Source organism: Coturnix japonica, chromosome 1 (assembly GCF_054131305.1).
Source record: "Coturnix japonica strain WE chromosome 1, WE-NBRP24, whole genome shotgun sequence".
In the NCBI taxonomy this organism is placed as follows: domain Eukaryota; kingdom Metazoa; phylum Chordata; class Aves; order Galliformes; family Phasianidae; genus Coturnix; species Coturnix japonica.
The window spans coordinates 8,199,967-8,221,915 of NC_140663.1; the positions used below are offsets into that span (position 1 = coordinate 8,199,967).

General features: G+C 33.2%; 1 protein-coding gene across 1 annotated transcript in view; it reads left to right on the forward strand.

The window, feature by feature from the left end:
• Positions 1–21,949, forward strand: part of SEMA3E (semaphorin 3E) — a 121,629-nt gene that overhangs the window by 38,946 nt on the left and 60,734 nt on the right. Inside the window, exon 2 of the mRNA XM_015880582.3 lies at positions 16,760–16,920. Within this exon, the coding sequence (XP_015736068.2) occupies positions 16,760–16,920 (161 nt within the window). The remainder of the gene's footprint in view (positions 1–16,759; positions 16,921–21,949) is intronic.

The following is a 21,949-nucleotide window of genomic DNA, read 5'->3' on the forward strand; positions in this document are numbered from 1 at the left end:
AAATAACATCTGGGTATGGTTCAAGAAAATGTATGACAAAGCCTATTCTGAGCAGGGGGCTGGATGATGTTACATTGTTTGGAGATTAAGATAATGGAACAGTTTAGCTTTAGGGATATATGCCACATGCTCTTTGAGCCATAAAATGGTTTTATTTAGTAATACTTATGTAGCCAAGGAAACCACAGTCTTTCATAGTAGCAGGGCCTATTGAACTACTAACACTTCTCAAACAGAAGAGGCATCAATTGTTCAATGTTGTCTATATCATCAGCAATGGTTCTTTGTTATCGATGAATGATCTTATCTGAAAATAACAATGTCTAAACACAATTGAGGTAATTTTTTCAAGAACCAAATATAATTGATTATTTTTCTTCTATTAAAAGGCCATTAATGCAAAGATGCTTAGTCTGTTCACTTTGTTGCACAAAATTCTTTTAATTAGTTCATGGAAAACTTCTCTAGGTTTCTTCCTTTACATTTCATTATTGAATAGAATGAAGAATAGGAAAAAAAAAGAAAAGAAAAAAAAAAGAAAAAAAAAAGAAAAAAACATGATTCAGAGTGACTTCAGTAAATTTTTGTTTGATATAATAAAATTTTTGCCAAGAGTATGAAAATCATATTTGTTTCCACCCACTGCAATTTATTACAGTTTCCTGCATTTATCAGAATGTGACAGAAATAACACAATTTTAAGCCATTTTGATCATGTGAAAACATTTGTCAAGTTGACATTTTGGCTGCTTTACAAATATGTATGGAGTCCATCAGTATTGCATTAGAAAAAAACAGAAAGTAAAAATTCTTTTTATGCCATTTTGAGATACATGATTAATAGGATATAGCCTGGTATGATTAATCTGTGAATTCTTAGTATCTCATACTTGACAATTGTAGCTAGTTGCTTCTTAATTCTTATTTCACAGGTTTTCATTTATATACAAAAAGGATTTAATCATTTTCTTTGTTAATCATCGTTTCTTCTCAGCCACCAAAAAGCCTTGGCTTTTCAAGCAGTGTTTCCATTAAACACTCCTGCTGCTATATTTGGTTATTCTACCACATGCTCTCTCAGTTTTCCTCTCTTTCCGAAGTTAGCTTTTATTCTACAATTTCCATTGTGTGTAATGTTAAGAAAGTATCTGAACATAAAAAGCCATTGGTAGTCATTTAGTCTTTTCTTTCTTTCTTTCTTTCTTTCTTTCTTTCTTTCTTTCTTTCTTTCTTTCTTTCTTTCTTTCTTTCTTTCTTTCTTTCTTTCTTTCTTTCTTTCTTTCTTTCTTTCTTTCTTTCTTTCTTTCTCTCTTTCTCTCTTTCTTTCTTTCTTTCTTTCTTTCTTTCTTTCTTTCTTTCTTTCTTTCTTTCTTTCTTTCTTTCTTTCTTTCTTTCTTTCTTTCTTTCTGAAATTGCCATGTGGTGTGCAAGGATCCACATCTGTATAATAAATTATGCAAAACAGCCAAGTTTTAGTGTTTTTTTTGTTTGTTTGTTTTTGTTGTTGTTGTTTTTTTTCCCCTTGAAATCTCTTATAAAACTGACCAGAGAAAATTAATACATAACTCAGTAACTAGTTCAGGAGGGAAAAAGAAATCTTTATAAAAATCATAAGCAAATTGTTTAAGTTTCAGGAGGGAAGATATTGAACACTTATTTATCTTTGAGAAACAACAGAGTATTTGTAACTCTTAAATGAGTGTTTTAAAAAAATTGTCACTGGATCTGTCTCTTAAAGTTGTGCCATTGTGTTATGGGAGAGGATACTTGTTAGAGTAGTAGTTATTGCTTGCATCATTAATAATCAATGCTTTTATAGCAGTCTGTGGTTTCTTTTAGTACATGGAGAGTTTCAGTCTAGGTTATCTTCTTTTGCCTCATTTCTGTTGTAGCTAACTAATTAACAGTATAGAATTCAGTGCCAAAATGTGAATACCAGTTTAAAGGATTGATATTTTTCTCATTCACTGAAATGCACCTCAGTTACCGCTCTCCATACCACTGTCAACTATGTCATTCCCTGTGTGCAAATAGTTCAGCAAACTCTAATAAGCTCTTATTGAAAATAAGAGACCTTACTGAGAGTAAGGTCTCCCCTTAACATTCCACATTTAACCTCTCAGTAAAATACTCCATGCAAGAGTTTTGAGACAGTCACGTATTAAAGGTGTATAGTTAGGCACAAAGCCAAATCTAAGAGCTCCTAGCTCCTGTAGAGAAAAATATCCTCTAAGGAATGCAAATATTTATATTCAGAAGGTATCCTTAAAAGCAAGTGATTCAGCATTCAACAATCTCCAATTCTTCCAAAGAAGGAAGTTAATTATTTTTCACTATTAATCATAGAATCACAGAATCATAGTGTGCTTCAACCTTCTGATGATCTTAGTGGTCTCCTCTGACCCATTCCAAGAGCTCTGTATCTTTCTTGTACTGGGGGCTCCAGGCCTGGATGCAGTATTCCAGAAGGGGTCTCACAAGAGCCAAGTAGAGGGGGAAATGGTTGATTAATGACTGATTAGCATTCTGTTTCTATTGATTTGTGTGCATGAGTAAATAAGTACTTATGCAGTCTAGTAGCACCATATTTTCTTGCTTTAAAGCTTATTTTCCTTATAAGATAGCAAAGGGCATTACATTGATATCTACAGTATTTGAATTTGACATTGTATTCCTACCAGATTATGCTGAAATATGTAGTGCATACAGGTATGTTACAACTCTCCACCATTTTAAGAAATGATAGATAAAAAATCAAATCCCTATTCTGTTATCAGTGGTGGAAAGAACAAGCAAACAGGCAAAACAACTTTGTTTTGATAACTGAAATATTTTGTTAGATTATTATTAGATAAACTTCAGTACAACTCTAGCCTCTTATATGTGAATTTCACAAACTTTACATATAACTAATCGAAATGTTATGAAGTCAGCTGCTTAAATCAATTAATTTTGACATGTGAGAGGAACAACAGTTAATAAGTTTAATAAGAACTGCCCAAGCTAAATAGTCATTTGTCTGTGTCAAATCATTGAGTTTAAAAATCAGTCAAAAGTATTCTGAAAATATGAAATGGAATACAATGTAATGAAATAATGAAACAAAATTGTTTACTTTTCAATTTTTTTCTGACTTCAAGATCTTCATGGCTTTGGCACATGTTCAGCATCTTTTCTACAGTCTCAAGGGAAACTTGCAGTGTAAAACTGTCTCATGCAAACTCACTGCTCTAGCTCTTGTAGTCAGATCTGTAACAGACACTGTACAAGCTGACAGTGTTGTAGAACAGGTTACAAATAGAGTATAAATGATATATTATACCTGTGCTGGCAATTTTAGTCTGTATGAATAAAAAACTTATAAAACCCTCTTACATGTGATTAATAGAATTAGGAAGGTTGAGATTGATTGAAGAAATAAGGCAGCCTTCAGGTCATTCAATACATTGTTAACTGTTTCTGGTCAGAGAGAGATGAAGGGCATGACTAGACTTTTGTTGTTGTTGCTGTTGTTTTTTAAATTATTATTATTTTTTAATTAAGAATTTTTTGAAATCTAAATTTACCACTACACCTTTCAAAAATTAAAATACTTATAGTCTGTATCAAGTCACTTAACAGAATAGCTGCAAAAGGATAGAAACACTCTGATTTGAAAAGAAATGTACTTACTTTAAATTATATTATTTTTCAAATCTAAACACATATTGAAAAAAACATGGAGTAAACCATGAAAATTCTATCACACTTTAAAGGACAATTTAGTGCTATGTATAAATTTAAATTTTTAAATTAATTATCTGACTGGAAATATATTAAAGTGAAAAGTATCTTTTTAATATTGCTACACTCTTTTGCATCTTTCTTCTGGTACTTAGTTATTTGAGGAATTTGAACTATTTAATGGGAGTGAGGAAAAGGTAATGTGAAAAAAACACACTTATACCACTGGAGAAAGAGAATTACTCTGTACATGGTGCTGTTCAAGTAATGCTACTATTCAACCTTTTTTCTAATTTGCAAGATGTCATTCAGAATTAAAAACACAGTGAAAATTCTCAAATGTGGAAAACAGAAAAGCTTTCCAATTAATATGAATCTAGGTAAAGCCAGCACTGGTTTTACTTTAGGTCTGTCATTTCTAGTTATGATTGAATAACAGAAAGTCATTCTAAAGCTAACCTTTTCTTTACAATAAGAAAACTCTTTAATGCAGGTTTACTATTTCATAGTCAAAAAGCATAGTCAAACACTGAATATTATTGCAAGATTTCAAGCATTAAATTACAGACAATATAAACAAGTACAGTTTACAACTTTGGGAGATTAAAATCTGAGCCACATTAGGCCATGTATTTATTCCCATCAGAGATATTCCTGCTGAAATATTAGTCTAATAATAGTCTTAAAACATTAGCTCCAACCATACATTGATATTTCCAAAGCACTCCTAATTCAGTGTGCATATCTGTTTTTCAAACATGACTTGCTGAAATCAGTTTTTCTTTTCTTGGATGACTTGCCTTTCTTGTGCTATGGATTAGGTAACTGTATCACTCATTTTCAGGCTCTTCTACTGGATCTATACATGTATGGTGCATTAGAAATTGAATCCATACATATCCATTTGTGGATTTATTATTCTACATTCTAATCACAAATATAGTGTCCATTTATTCTTATTTATTTTTTTTAAGGAGTTATTAGACATCAAGGAAAGAATGTCATTGCCCATATAAAGTTTGTAGGTTGAGGTGAAATTCAGTGTTCATGTGTTAAGGTCTGTAACATAAGCCCAAGTGGTATGATATTGGAAGCCAGATGAAGGTGATTAAGCATAAATGAATCCAAATTTCATGGACATTTTGTGCAATTAAACATTATATTTAAAACTCTCTGACATATGAATGTAAAAAGGAGATAAATATTTAACATGAAAGGATTCCTTAGATGTCTGTAGTACTAGTTAGCTGAATCAGAGATGCCTAATTTGCATTAGGGAGCTGATGCTTATATTTGTGACATAAATGCACGAAAAAAAAATAAAAATTCAGGATTACCTGGATTAGTGGAAGAGACTGCTACCTTGACAGTATCAAGGCAGCTACACAAACACCATGGCTTCTAGAGTTCTAATTTCTGTGCCAAGGTCTTTCACAATGCATCATGTGTAAACGCTTGACATGATAAAAGGCAAGCAGGGACAGAGAGAAAATAATTCCTTATAAGGGACTTCCTTTGTGTTCATTACAATCATCACAACATTTCAAAATAAAAAAATAAATAAATAAATAAAAAAAAAAAAATACAGGTTCGAAAATGATTATTTTAAGCTATTCAGATAATTATGATGGCTGTGATCAAAAGAAGTGATAAACAGAAAAAAAACCAATATCAACTGGCTATAATACTAGCATCAGACAAGACGTCCGTAGAGAATGTGTAATTGTACATAAACACTGTGACAGTTTTTATTGATAAACTATATTTTCTGTAGTGGTATCACCACGTCTAGTTTAAAAGGTTAAAAAAACAAACAACAAACAACAAAAATTGAAGAAAGAAAAATGAAAAAAAACAAACCACCTACTATGGGGGAAAAAATCAACAGGTTGTTATTGCTTTTATTAAATTTAGTGTTCTCAAATAATCTTTTGAAAATACAGATTATCATAGCTGTTATGCTTGTATTTCTTCTGTTAATCTGGTGAGACTACTTTCATTAATGTAGTTTGAAATGGCAAGCAGTATCATTCATACAAGACCTTCCAGTGAAATAACATGCATACATATATATACATGTATATGTATTCTCTCTACATATGTGTACAGACACACATGCACACATTCTGAGGATCACAGAGTATTTCCCTCAGAAGCCCATACATATAGATGATTGAATAATCTTTTTTATCTTACTCTTATGCATAAATATTTTACCTGGAAAACTGACATTTATAACTAATGACTTTGTATCACTATTCTGTGCATATAGAAAATTCTGTTCTCTAGTGCAAATTGTACTATGAACCATAAAGATGGAAAACAACCTGGGAAATATCTAATTATTTTCCAGTTAGTGCATGACTATTAACTGGAGTAGACGGTCAAGCATTTCCTTCCATCCTTTCATAATTGGCTCATCTAATAACAGTGCCACTACTTGTCTTTGCAGATTATTCTGAAGCTAATAGACCTGACTATCACATTATTTCTAAACTTATTGTTAAATTGCCAAATATAATTCCTTGGTTTGTCATTTTTTAATTTTTTTTTCCCTATTTTTCCTCTTTTCTGGTAATTTTTTTTTTCAAAAGCATGTATTTATAATTTTGTTATGTTTTAATAGCTTTATTTTCTATTGCTCCTGAAAGAGAAAAATGGAGTGAGAATATTTGACAGTTATCATACACTCAAGTGTATGTGATTATGAAATTTGGAGGGAAGAACATTTTCATCTGGTTTTCTTGTAATACAAAAATAATACATAGTGTTGCCTATATGGCCTCTTAGTGCCACCCGTGCACTGGTATCCAAAAGTTGTTTATTCAGCTCTTAGATAGAAACATCTATCCCTCCAGAAAAGATCCTATTGAAATCAGGAACTTCTTATAAGTTCTTCCAAAAGTAATGCCTCCTGTTTATATTCATGGAAACTACAGCAGGTACAAATAGCACAATAACACAATTTGATAGAGCAAATTCTCAGCTGCAAAATGTTCTTTTTCAACTTACGCATCACCGTTAGTTATACATTTCTGCCAGAAATGAACAAGAGCCTGCATGCTGCACTCTTGAAAATCTGCACCTGCAGAGGTGACCCACTGTTGTCTCCACTGCTGAAATATGCCACACACCACTTTGTAGTGGTCGCATCCACTGTTAGGTCTCTATAAGCATTCAGCAAACACTGATGAACGTCAGTGGGTACAATTTTTTCCACATGGAGGAATTCAGTCACACACCTTTGCTTTATACTCACTTCCAAGTCAGACACCATTTTGTCAGACTGCCCCTCTGGCACCATATATCACACAACAACAAAACATAGTGGAATATTGGTGAGATGGTTCAGCATTTACTGCTATACTACAACTCCTTTTAATTACTCGTTTTTATCTTTCCCTATAAAGAAAGACTTCTTCAAAGAGGATAGTATTTTATAAAATCCTAGGAGGGTCAGAATAAAATAAAATGCTTCCAGATCTTTAATTCTTAAAGAGAGAATATTCCCTAGAACTTCAAGTAAGTTAATACAATAAGTGGCAGAACTACTTAAGTGTAACATTCTCCTCTAAAGTATTAATGAAATATAATATAAACAATTAAACAGCTTTCAGTTAAATAATGCATATTTAGGACTTACTCATTCCTAAGTGTACTTACTTATGACAGTTTGATAAATATATTATTCTATGACAAGCTATTTCATACAGTTTTGATGCTCATTTTACATATTTTCAATAGTATCAAGTAAGGAGATTTGTATCCTGGAGTGTAAATGCTGAAGTAGCACAGAGCATGTCCTCAAATAGTCTCATGCTCATGAATAACGCACAGAATATAAGTTTCTGTTTATATTGCAACACATTTAAATACATTTCTGTTTATACTGCAACATAAATTTCAGTTTATACTTGAAGCAAAAACAGTGCTGTCAGATTCATCTATGGTATGGTACTTGGGATATGTACTTCAATACAGTATCTCCAAAGCTTTCACATTTATATTAAATCTAATTTTGAAAGAAACCTTCATGCCTCAAAAATAATAATAATAAAAAAATAATAAAAAATAAAAATTAAAAAACAAATTGTCTTGAAAAGTTAACTTGTAATCCTGCATAGGGTCTCTGAACATTGCCTGCTATATCTTTTCTTTCCTTATAACTTTTCATTTCATTATTCCACAATGAAAACTCCCCAGTAATTAAACTAATGAAATGTTCTCTTTTCAAAAGCACTGATTATTTTTGGAGGCAGACTTTTTTTTATTTTTTATTTTTAAAGAGTCAAACTTTGTAAAATGTATTACAGTGTGTGCCATCAGGTATTCTCATAAGTGTTCTGGCTATGCATCTCAGGGATTTTCAGTTGATTAATTGACTTTTTTGTTTATTTTTCTGTGTTTTTTTTTTTTTTTTCTTTTCTCTGTGAAATAGTATCATAAAATTGTGGAAATCAAAGCAAGGGCTACTTTCATTAGCTAATATTTTGGCAGACAAAAACATGATATTTACTCATTTTAAATGAAAAGCTCTATATTGTTCAAAGAATATCTAATTTTGAAATGTTAGTTGGCTAAGAGGAGACAGCTTTAATCAAAATACAACATGCAATATTTTCAAATAAGTTCCATTAGGTCAATACGAAAATAGTTCCATATTTGAAGTTTGTATCCCATTTTGGCATTTTTCAAAGTCAATAAAAATTCTTTCAGTGCCAGAAAGGAATTTCCTCCTATTTCTAATATCTCATGTGCATTCTCCCTTTCTTCTGAAAGCAAATTCTCATCGTAGGATCGCAGAAGCCCTGTTAGCCATCCATTGAGCATGCATTCAAAATGTGAAGCTCCCAGTTGTTCTACAGTCTACCTGAATGATATTGTAGATCACAGATGGATATAAACCAAGCCCTGGAGAATTTGGTGAAATAAAAAAAATGCTGTTTCCTCATTTTCCCATTTTTCAAAATTTAACCTTTTCCTTCTTCATTGTGTCAGGGGTTTAAATGAAAACTCTTAGAGAAAAGGCTTGTTTTTGAAGTGCTGGGTAGAACAATCTATAGGTCACTATGGACTCTGCACAAAGCCAGTAAGACTTGTTCCAATGCCAGTATACAAAAAATGAATACGCATGTGTCAGCCTCTCAGTTATTTTGTATCTTTGTACTGTAAAAACCAAGAGTTCTTGTGAGAAAAAACAAAGAAAGAAACAAACAAACAAAAAAACTAGTAATGAAAATAGTTCATTACTTCCTTTTTGTAAAGTCAGCTAAAACATGAAAAGACAGTTTGACCCTAAAATCTCCAAAGTTAAACGCCAACACCTAAACAAGCACAAAGATAAAGGTGAATTTCTAAAGGTACAGTGTAGAAGAAAATAATGGAGAAATTTGTTGTTCTTCTACATGATATGCAACCTAAATCAGGACATGGTAATAGTAAGGTTGTATTCTATTTTGCAGGATGAATGGCTTGTGATTTTTTTAAGGTTACAGTGAGGTTGAATGAGAATATAGAGATGTTACTTGTAATTTGGTCAGATTGTTTCTCCACTTTACATGAAATCTACATTTTTTGTAGGACTTTTATTGCCAGTGGGTATTTTTCTGAAGTATGAATATGAAGGGCTTAGTACATATGAAATTCCCTAGGAAAAAATTTCTGACTCTGTTAGATGCTGTATCAAAATCATACCAAAATTTACTGTAAAAATTTTCTGATGATCAATGAGAAATGATATTATTTACATCAAATGTACAATTAACTTCTAAATAAGTACTGGACTTATCCCTCTGACTTGCAAAATCTGCCAAAGAATAATGTGGGAAAATTGTTGGCGAATGATTGCACAAATCTGTGAAAGTTTAAGGATAATATGCAGTGGTTTGCACTATAATTGGTAATAGTTTTGAGGTCACTAATAGCTACCCAATTTTGACTTTTATTCTCCTGTTACAGTGTTTAAGATCAATTCTGATGAGTTCTAGTGGCTTAAAATCAAATGCAAAAATGTTACAAGTTTGACTGCTAATGGTTGCAAAGTGTTATTCATTCTGATGTATTTTCATGTACATTTTCACGTATTTCATTTTTCTCTCTCTCCTTCATCCAGGGCATTTAACATACTAATTAATTTACAATCAATTAGTCATTCTAGGTCAGAAAAAGTAGAGACAAAGATTTTTAAGTTTTTTTCATGTCAGGGTTTATGGTTACAAATGCTGACAAAATACAGCATTTGTTCTTGCATAGAATGTATTGTTCTGATAAAAAAATGCAGTGGGATAACATCATAAGCAAGCCATCAAATGAAACAAAACTTGAATAAGACATTTTCCCCCTACAATTTAAGAAATTAAATTCTTTCATAATAATCCATCCCAGAATAAAAGAAGATAACAGCTAAGTTGAAGAAACAAGCAGACCTTTGATATATTCAGTATTCATTCATATTCAAAAGTATTTGGGATTCAAAGAAAAATAAAATGAAGACATGGTTAGGTTAGTGTCAGATATCTCAAAAAAAGGTTGGGTTTCTGAAGAAACTATGTACAGTAGCTGCATACTTGTCTCCTTTCTGTTAATTTAATCTACTTTGGAGAAGCTGTTCTGGTCAATTAAAAAGAACAGACTTTGTGGTAACAATATATTAATTTGCACAAAACTCCATTCACTGGTGCTCAGAGATGCTGTGCTCAGTAAAACGTGGGTTTATTTCAGTGTTTATTGAAAATCTTTTTGAATTCACCTATAGAATATTATTTTAAAAGCTGCATCTGCTGGGAGTAATTGATGTGTCAGGTTAAAAAAATAACTAAATAACTTGAAATTTCCCTTTCATCGTTTTTGTTCTTTCCATGTCAATTTTCCCTCTTCTTTTTCTTGCATTTCTTACAATGCCTTCTTTTGCCTTCATTCCTTTTTTTTTTTTTTTTTTTTTTTAACACACTGATGATTCCAGATAGTCTTACTGTCAATCACTTACCATCATGCCCAAGAACATATGCCCCTGAAAATCACATGGGATAGATCATTTTCATCCATATATTCAAAGGAAATTCAATTTAACACTCATTTTGAATGGTATAAAATACTGACTTCTGGCTTTAAACGAAAGCACCAGATTCTCTTTCTGTCAAAACAATGGATTCCACCATAGGAAGAATTTTACTCTTCCCAGATTGGTGTGGCAATAAGCATGTAGTAAGTTGTACACCTTAATAATTCAAGCCCTGAAGAGACTGAACTGCCTGTATTTCATCAGAAGAAGGCTGTGATTATTTGAACTATAAGTTTCTGCTAAATCTCAAGAGTTTTATAAACCAATTATTTCACTTGTTAACACTATTAAGATATTAAATATAATGCAAAACATTTTATCTGAGCATAATGTAAAAAGGTTATATGTCTGTGTGCTTTCTTTCTTAGAAATACCTTAGGTGAAGTGGATAACATGCCCAAGAACTGGATGTCTGTGTTAACCTTAGACTGGAATAATTTCATATTAAAAAATTCTGATTTATATTTTTAATGAATTGTTTTTGTAGAAAAATGTTTTTATCAAATATTCTATCAAAAATTATGCATTTTTAAAAAATTCCCTGCTGTTAGAAGTAGAGGCTGAATCATGTGAGAGTAGTTATGGACTTATGGCTTTCTGCTTGTCATTACTAGACTTTACTTTCGGTCTCCTGCCCTGCCAAGTTTCTGAGGCATCTTCCTGGCAGCCACAAGATAAAACCTCAAGCAGTGAAAGTTCATACTTCAGACTCACTAACAGACTTTTAAATTTACCTCCAATTAATTCACATTCCTTAAATGAGGCCCTGAAGACCCATGTATTAAAAGGATGGTAGCAACTTTCATCATTACTTTCAGTGTTCAAGGTTTTTCAAGTAGTTTGCTAGTTGCAATTAATCCTGCCTTTACTAATCTCAGCTCAGAGTTTTGCTAGCAAACTTCACTGAATTCAGCTGCCTCTAGCCAATTTATACTGTTCCTTTTCTAATGTTCACTGGTTCACCTGAGTTAGTGTCTCTCCCTGCTACATGGCAACCATTGTCCTGACAGATGACTTATTACTCTGAGCACAGGAAAGTAAAAATTGCTAATGCATTAGCTCATCTTCAGTAGAATAGTTTTGAGATGCGTTTCCATCTCTATTTTTTTTCCCCAGGGAAGAACATTTCTGCCTCCTGCTAACAATTCTACATGGAATATTGCCATTTACAGGTTTTAACCTTATCAGAATGATCCAACCCCTTGTAAGATTACATTTTTGTACTTGTGATGAATGGCTCTTCAGAGTACTCTTGAATAGTAACCAGCCTTAAAGTACTTGTGATTTAAAATGTAGGATACTTGCACAGCGTGATCTTATTATTAATCTGTGTTTCATAAGATGTTACAGATATTTCAGGCTGTCTCTGTATGTCTCCTATTTGTTTTTCCTCCCTTTTGTTTATATTCCTTTCTTGTTATGTATAAGCAGATTTTGGTTGCTATTAGCTAGTTAATAAAAAGATGAATTAACTATAATTCAGTAAAGCTCACTAAATTCTTAAAAAACCTGTTCCACTATAACATTTACACTCTAGGACTATGCTGCTTATTGGAAACATGAAATGTTATTCATGTATTCATATTACCTTGACTTTATATTTCTGGCCTTTTATAATATTGACAGGGACAATTGCTACTTCTTCCTTTAAAGCTGCACTGAGATGTCCATTTTACATACTCAACAAGTTAAAAGTGCCAGACTCATTTGTCAATGCCCTGCATCTGGATAACATCTTCACCGGAAGAATGTTGTGCAGAATTAAGTAGTGTGGGAGGTGAGACAATATCTCTGTAGAATTTGAAAGGGGAACCAAAGATTTTTATGAGGGCAAAAAAGGGCAAGAGCAATATTGCAATTGTGTAATGTAATGCTACAGAAAACAGAGCAGAACAACAGCAACTTTTTCACACCCCGAAAAAGAAACATATACCTGAAATGGTATTTATCAGTTTTTAATTTCTGATAAAATGTTATCTGCTATAATAATAATTCACAATACTCTGGCTACATTGAAGCAGTAGCAACTGTTTTTGAATGTAATGTTCTAATTATATTTTGCTTATCTATCATTTATATTCAAAAAACCTCTTGACAGAATAAAAATTGATACAATTGTTATTATTATTATTATTTTTAAATAGGAATGACTGTTCTTTCAAAATTTTAGAAGGAATTATACACTAAAGATTAAAATTAATTAAAAAAATATTACAAATATGACTAACACTGCATAACAAATGACTAGAGTCCTTCTTGTCAAAGGGATATAATGTGAAGATGTTCACTGAATTAGATTTAAGGAAGAGTATAGTAAAGAAGATCAGTCTGAATATTTGCCAGCAAGTTCTGGCAGACAGACAAGAAATCTGCAGGTTTATTCTCGTCATTTAAAGCAGGAAATAACAAGATTTGTTCTTCACAGATATTGTAGTTCGTTTGTGAAACATAATCTAGCAGCCCAGACTTGCTTTAAGGCTTTCACTGTAAGTGCACTGATTTACATGAATATGTACATTCTGAATCTGTTAGTTCTTTGTAAAGTAAAATACTACTTACATTTTAGTGGTGCATTTTTACTTCTAGTATAGAACTTTTAAATTAAAATGGAAAAGCACTATAGTGCTTTTATATTTATAGCTAAATAACATTTTCTTAAAAATGAGGATGATTACACTAAGGCATCATGAAGGTCCACTTTCACCAATTGATAGGAGTAGGAGTAGTCTTTTCTCCTTTGTATCTTGAGCACTAACGTTATGTTCTCTCTCAAATATATATATATATATATATATATATATATTTCTCTTGCTCTTGATTTCATCACGTAAGATCTTTACAGGGGAAGAGCTTTTGGTCACAGAAGTCTATAGAATTTCAGTAAATAGTAGCTTTTTTCTCAGCTGAAATGTGTAGCCATTCCCATGAGGGGACCTCACCACTTGCTAGATCAGTTTGTATGTTTTATTCATTAGGTGTTTAATACAAAATGCATGGACCATTTCAAGCACTTGGGCCAGAACATCTTTCCTGGAAAAGCAATCTAACTGCTACTTTATCACTCTCCTTCTGCTTACTCTTTCTGAGCCTGAAGATTTTGTTGTACAGCTTCATTCAATAGGAAATGGAGAAAGCATCCATTCTTCCCTATCAGTCTAGTAGCTCGTAGCTTGTGATTTGTCCTCTTTAGGGAAAGAGGGATATCTGGGTTTCAATGCATCTAGAAAAAGAATTTCTATGGTAACAGATTTAGTCACTAGAGCATTTTTCACGTATTAGGCAGCATTATATTTCCCTAGCCAGATTCTCAAAGAAAATAGCAGAAATATCTGATCTTGTGAATGCTCACCATAACTGCAGCTATTAAATCCTAGGATTAGTTAGAAAAATATCATCTTTTTGTTCATGTTCAAATTTAGGTCTGATCAAGGAAATGAATTTTTCAATTGAATGATGTGGGCATGACCAGAAGCCCATCTCTTGTGAGCATGAGCTTCTTGAAGATAACTGAGAATAGATTTTTGGGAAAGTTACTTTAAGTAAGTTTTTTATTCCCAATTGTGTTTTCATTTCAATGGCTCCAAGTATCTCAACACTGCACAGTGCAAAGATGCACAAGCTACTCTCCTGATACTAAGAATGTTCTGTAACCTAGGATCTCAGATATCCTACAAAGTCCGCAAATCTCAGTACCCTTCAAAGGAGCTACATAATACTAACATGTTGTTGTTTCAGTAACCAAATTGCTCTTGAGGTCTCTCTGCTTGGTTGGTTTTTTTTTTTGTTTGTTTGTTTTTGTTTTTTTTTTTCCCCGCCAACCCTTCCATGTGTAAGATTCACTTCTTTGCTGGCCTCAACACACATAGTATAGCTTTGGTGGAGGCTTTGCTAGTAATATCTCTTTTTACAAGTTTGATCTTGAAAAGTTTAATATTCTCAGTGTTCACTGAAGACAGTTAAAATTGCAGGTGTGGTTGGCAGGACTGTCTCTTATACAAGTAGTTACCAGTTTACATAATCAGCTAGTGGAATTCATAGTGCTTTGTATTCTTGAATACACGAGTGATCTCTCTGATCTATGTCAAGAAATTTTGCCTCAGTTACAAAAAAATTGCCTTCAAAATAGAATGAAAGTAAGCAGATGATGCTACTACAATGTACATTTGTGGCTGGATATAACTAGAATTTTGAAATTTTATTTTATTTTATTTTATTTTATTTTATTTTATTTTATTTTATTTTATTTTATTTTATTTTATTTTATTATTTTCCTGGACACAGTTGAAAATAAAATATATTGAATATTTTACAAATTTAAAAAAAAAAAAAAGGCTTTATCTGGGACCAAAAGACTATTTCCGGTTCTGATTTTAGTCCACTCTAGTTTGATATCAAGCAAGCAATGCTCTGGAACTACAGCCTGTTGAATTTACTTGGTGAGAGAAGCACTGTCTGCACTGCTTTGCAGTCTTGCACTAGGTGTATCACTGCCAAGAATGGTCAGTATTAAGTTTAGACATATAAAACTTTTTTTTTTTTCTGTTTATTAAATCAGTACAGACACACTCACGTGTAAGGTGTTTTGATCTCTCCAGCTTAAAAATATTGCAGAAGGCTTAGACATTAAAACTATTGTCCTCAAATTTTTAATTATTTTTGTACATAGCTTAGGAAATCAGTTGTGAGGATGAATGACTCCTTTAATAAAAATTTCATCATCTAGGGAAACCACTTGAAGAAACTGGTTCCTTTTGACCTCTCCTGAACTGAACTTGGTTAACTACAACAAAACATACTTACCTAATTACTAAACTGCTTCATCACCGCATATATAATAATTTGAGATGAAAATGAGTTGTGGAATTATGTCTGTTGGATTTAATTCATCAACTTAATGAATGCTAAATTTCTTATTAAAATGATAAAATTTATACTAATATACAGATTGAATGATAAATTTCTTTCAAGAAAGGATAGCTGTGAGGATAAACTAAAAGGAATTTGGTGACTTATCAAGAGTGACCTTTGATTTTTTCAAAATAAAACAATTCATCACAATATAGACAAAGGAACCTAGTTCCTTTTCTTCATTCCCAGCTCTGCTGTTTCTGAGGCAGTCCTAGGACACTATCTATGAATGACTTCTCAAGAGGTTTCCCAAAGCAAAATGATTGTCAGCTTCTCTGAATTGCTGCAAACCAGAGTGTGCACTGCACCATCTGCTCAAGAGTACAGAAGGACCCAGTGCTTGCCCCTTTCTTTCTTCCCGGGGCCTGATTCCAAATTCCTGCAACATTACACAGGATGAATTTCACTTTCTCTATGAAAGTGACTTTAGCCTGGATTATGCACAGCTAAACCCCAGCTTGCTTTAACACTTCAACATATTTCCTGACAAAATAATAATCACTTGGAAAATTATGAATACACATTTTACAGACTTTGTATTCTTCTCACTGAATTAAGTGGCAATATTTTCCATGAACTAAGTAGAGATGGTGCCAGGGTTTAAACAATCAATGGAATCCCCACCCCCATAAAACAAAAGCAGAACAATGTTGTGCATACAATATGCCTATAGTTCGACATGTCTGAGTGAAAGACAATTATATAATTTCCAGTATTTTTTTAATTTGCATCCTTTCATTCCTTTCTTCACATTTACAGTTAATGTCCTAAGCAGTGTTTTCTCTTTTTCATAAAATGTTTTGCAGAACGCTTATTTGCTCCCATCCTCAGCTCTTGATATATTGAGCACAAAGATCACGATGTAAAGATTCGCATGCAAGTCTCCTAGAGCTGGCTCATATTGAAAATTGTTCCCAGGTGTTTTGTGTCTCTTTCTTACTCAAACATTATATGATTAGCATTTTAATGTCTCACAAATTCTTGTCTAGTTCCCCAGGAGGATATGAAAATGAAGCCGTGATGCTAAGCTCTTTGGTATTAATCACGCACACTCTGATTGCATTTCAGAGCTCTGGGACTTAAACAGGACGTCAGTCTTTCATAGCCCATTTGGATATCTCGGTCTTCATATAATGCTCCTGGATGAGTATCAAGAGCGGCTGTTCGTGGGAGGAAGAGACCTCTTGTACTCCCTCAGTTTGGATCGAATCAGCAACAACTATCGAGAGGTGGAGTAAAAAATGTATATGTTTGTCATTTGTCTTACAATGCATAGCACAGAATATCAATGTTTGCATGACTGGAAGTGAGATAATGCTGTTCTTGTAGACACTGACATTTTATGCATGAGCTTTAATGTCATGTTTATATGTAATAAAAACACATGAATTATAATTTCATTTTAAGGAATCTCTCATAAGGGTCACTCTGGGTGAATAGAGCTGGGGGACACTGAAAGTTATTTCTCAATATTTTTCAGCATGTTTACTAAAATTTAGAACATCACATGGCACTTCATATACATCTGATGTCTACATCTCTAATATGTAACTAAGAAATGATCTTTCCCTTTTATTAGTGTAGTTCTTCTACATCAACAAAGAAAAAGAAAACAAAAAAACAAACACATACATCCTCCCTCTCCTTTCCCCATCCCCCAGAAAAGTACGTAAACTATAACAAAAATCTTTTGATTTTCTAACTCTCTTTAGAAAAGGGATCACTGGCAAAAATCCAGTGCTGGTAAGTACTGACTGAAAATTTCATTTGAAGTCTACTCATAGGTCTGTGGAAGAAGGGTGGTTCATGTCATAATCATACATTGAGCCTGGTACTTTATAGATACCACAGCTGATTGAGCAAACTGGCAACTGAAGTCAAAACACTTCAGTATTTGTTGACGTGGGCCCTGGCTTTCTCCTGCTCTTGGTAGCTAGGACTGGAGGAATGTGGTGGTGAAGTGAGGCTATGGGATCACCACTCCTGCTACAGTCATCCTGACTAAGAATAAAAGATGTTTTGAAATACTTCAGTTTTCCTGGTTTTTAAAATTTCTTCCATGTGTTTTGATGTATTTTCATTCATTCTCAAATGATTAAATGAATGAAATGCAAGTAAATACTCTAGAGAAAAATGACTTTTGTTGATCTTAATACTCCAATGATTACTAGGCTTATGTATCAAATTCTTATATTTTTTCCTCTACTTGTAAGTGAATAACATATCATGCCAACACCCTGGTCAGCTTTGCCCTAAGGGGCCTTTCTTCTCTCCATATGCTCCACAACTGTGAAAGGACATGTTTTATCCCTTTTATAAACAGTTTCAGCAAGGTAAACTTGCAAGGTAAGATAGAGAAATTGGAACACTCAGAGACCATTTGAGAATTTATCTACATAAGACATATTAAAACAACACTTATACTCCTCAGAGAGCACTACTACATACTGGGCTGTGTTCCTGCACAGTCAGGTATAAGTAAATTCCTTTTCCATTTGATAAAAATTATTAACAACCTGTGATGTGATTTTAGATGTCAAGGATATGACGACATTGAAGAAAGCAGTTGTTTTTACAAAATGAGCTTTTTTTTCCCTTCTTTTCCATTTGGCAGTAAATCTGTACGAAGAAAAATGATAAGATACAACATTTTACACTTCTGTCCAACCACCATTGTCTCATCTGGATACACTCTTGAAATTCATTGCACTCTTTCTTGTTGTTTTTAGATAGAAGATCAGCTCTTTACTCTGAAACTATATTCTCTGTCTTGAGACCTGTGTGCAGGATATGACAAATTAATGTAAGCTCTGCATGCCTGCTTTTATGATGTGCAAAAGATGAGACACTGGAATAAATGGAGATTGACCTTACACATTTGGAAACATGACCTCACCGGGTCTCAGCTCCCATGTCATATTCCTTCTTCTTTTTCCCAACGTTTACTCAGCACAGATCTCACTGAGTGATAGCTAAGGAAAATTTAAGTGTCCCACTGTGCTATCAGGAAAAGTCTAGAATGAAATATTTATGTTATATTAGAGCTTAATTAATGAGATATGCTAGAGAAAGTTCTTGGGAAAAAAAAAAAATAAAAAAAAAATCAGTTGATTCATTATTATCAAAGTTTTATATTAAGCTTTCCTTAACTATGTGTTGGTTAGCCTTTGACTTTTTTTTTTTTTTTTTTCCAACTGAAGATTTTAGTTTACTTAATCTAAGACAATATTTATAACCTAGCAAAAATATAACAAGGAGGCAAGTTTCTGGGTTTCATTCTCTTTCTGGGATGTAAGACGTATCTGTTTCAGATATTTGGCATCTTTGGGTAGAACTCATTGATCATTTTTTTTTCCTGCATTCTAGAAATTAGTTGATCTCTTTTAATCTATTGGCATCATATTTTCTTCAATTTGTAATATGAACAAGCTCTCTAAAAAACAAACTAAACACCATCATAGTCAGAAACGTATCGCTTCTGCCACAGAATTACCCTGTAGTTCCTCAGATAGTTCTAGCAAGATTATTAGGAGTTCTCCAGAAGAAAACAACAAAATGCTGGGTGGACATAAAATGCCTTTTCTTTGAGAATTGTTGTCTGCCAAAATAATCCAGCCTTTCCAACAAACTCATACTGCAATGCATATGAGATATGTATCCTATAAATCTGCATTTAATAAACAAATTTAAGTTTCTTAAGGTTCAGCACAGTTCATTGGTCAAACATGAAGCAGCACTCTGAAAGATAGATCAGAGGTTTCTTTTGGTATACTATTGTGTTTATACCTACCAAAATTATATTAGGTACATATTGTTTGGAGCAGCATTAATACCCATAAAAGAAAATATGAGTGCAAATGGAAAACATTTCTCAGAGAAGAAAACTATTCCTGTTGCACTGTCTGGGAAATTTGGAGTTTTGAGTAGAGATTTCAACCATGGCATAGTCCTCCTACGTATCTCAGTTCTCCACCTGTTGTATTTCTTTTGCCTACTTTGTATTTGTTTTTATTTGTATTTGCTTTTATTCATTGTTTCTGTCTTTGCTTATGGTACACAGAAATTATCTTGCTTATGGTGTTTAGTGTATCTTGCTGTTTGCTTTTGAAACAAAGCTACTGTCTTTGGCTTCTAACACTAACACCCTAAGAAAATCAGTTGCAAGACTGGTTAAGACTATGTACTGTGGATATTAATATTTACAGAGAATTAAAGCCAGACAAGTACTTGAAATAATGTGTAAAGGCAAATCTTCACATTTTCCCCCATGTGACCTGTACTTTCTGTCCATATATATATATATTTATATTTCACACCACTTTTAGAATAAGACTTTATACATATTTGGGATTTGATCCAAAGTAGTTAAGTCTTATAATGATGTAATAAGCTGATAGAGAACTTATTTGATATCTGGTGCCAATTTTAAAAAGTTAATTTTATTGATGACCAGAGCAGATCTTTTTTGACAGCAAATGAATCGATGCTGGTAGCTCACTACCAGTGATCTAACAGCACACAGAGAAGGTTAACTGTTGATTCTACTTTTTCTCTTGTAGAGGAGAAATTAAACTGTATTCCCCATTTGTCCAAAAACTCTTTACAGACTCTTCTTCAAATTGCTCACAAAGAGTTTGCTATTAGAAGAAGCCTTCCTGCATAAGCTTGTGCAGACAGCTTTCACTGTGCAGTTCAGTATGAGATGACTTCGGGTTAGGATTTATATAGACATTGAAAAATGCAATAAAATCTCGACAATATATAATGCCTTTCTTACCTCTGGTAGAGCTAACTGTATTTCCACTTCAGAGCTGGCTAAACACAAGGCTGCAAGAGTAGGCCTTGCTTGCATCTCCTTTGAATATCACATAGGAAAATACACAAATGGAAATAAAAAGTAGGTGATTTAGCAATGAGCTTGATTATTCCCTGGAATTAATTCCCAAGAGTTAAGATGGTATGTGTGTTGATACAAATAACATCTACCACACAGAACCAGTTATTTTTTTCAGAGTTTGTGTCTCAGGCAAAAACAATCTATTAAGCTCAGTTTACTAACTCAAGACAATGACTAGGTTGAATTGCTTGATTGCTCTGCAGTATTCTAGAGTTCAGACTAACTCATACAGTAGCTCATTTTGGCTAACAGAGCTATAAGGTTCATATAATTTCCTGAAATTGGGTCTCATTAGGCATGCTATCTGTTTTTTTGGGGGCTGGTGACTGAAGAGGAAAGCTGTTTGGAGATACTAATTAAGATTTCAAATCCAATTAAATTTTGGTTCCTCTCTGAATTTACTCAGTAGCTATCATTTGTGCTGCCCAATAATTTCTTTTCTTTTCTTTTCTTTTCTTTTCTTTTCTTTTCTTTTCTTTTCTTTTCTTTTCTTTTCTTTTCTTTTCTTTTCTTTTCTTTTCTTTTCTTCCCTTCCCTTCCCTTCCCTTCCCTTCCCTTCCCTTCCCTTCCCTTCCCTTCCCTTCCCTTCCCTTCCCTTCCCTTCCCTTCCCTTCCCTTCCCTTCCCTTCCCTTCCCTTCCCTTCCCTTCCCTTCCCTTCCCTTCCCTTCCCTTCCCTTCCCTTCCCTTCCCTTCCCTTCCCTTCCCTTCCCTTCCCTTCCCTTCCCTTCCCTTCCCTTCCCTTCCCTTCCCTTCCCTTCTCTTCTTCTTTCTCTTCTCTTCTCTTCTCTTCTCTTCTCTTCTCTTCTCTTCTCTTCTCTTCTCTTCTCTTCTCTTCTCTTCTCTTCTCTTCTCTTCTCTTCTCTTCTCTTCTCTTCTCTTCTCTTCTCTTCTCTTCTCTTCTCTTCTCTTCTCTTCTCTTCTCTTCTCTTCTCTTCTCTTCTCTTCTCTTCTCTTCTCTTCTCTTCTCTTCTCTTCTCTTCTTCTTCTTCTCTTCTCTTCTCTTCTCTTCTCTTCTCTTCTCTTCTCTTCTCTTCTTTTTTTTTTTTGTCTGTAAAGATTATATTTAAAAATAGCTTTTTTTTTTTTTTTTTCTTTTTCCCCTGACTCTTCAATAAAGTGCTAGAACTATACCATCCAGTTCTCAAGGATAACAGTTTTGTAGTACAAGATGAAAAACTGTCATTAAACATGCAGTTTAACTTCACAGTAGTCAGCAGTGGTGACAAGTTTTGAATAGTTATGTCCAAACAAAAGATGAAGTTTGCAGCCCTGTGAAATCTATGTTAGTAAGATGTTATTCCAGTCTAAATGCACATGAAAACTTCACAACACTTGTTACCACCAGTTTGCCAAAAGATTT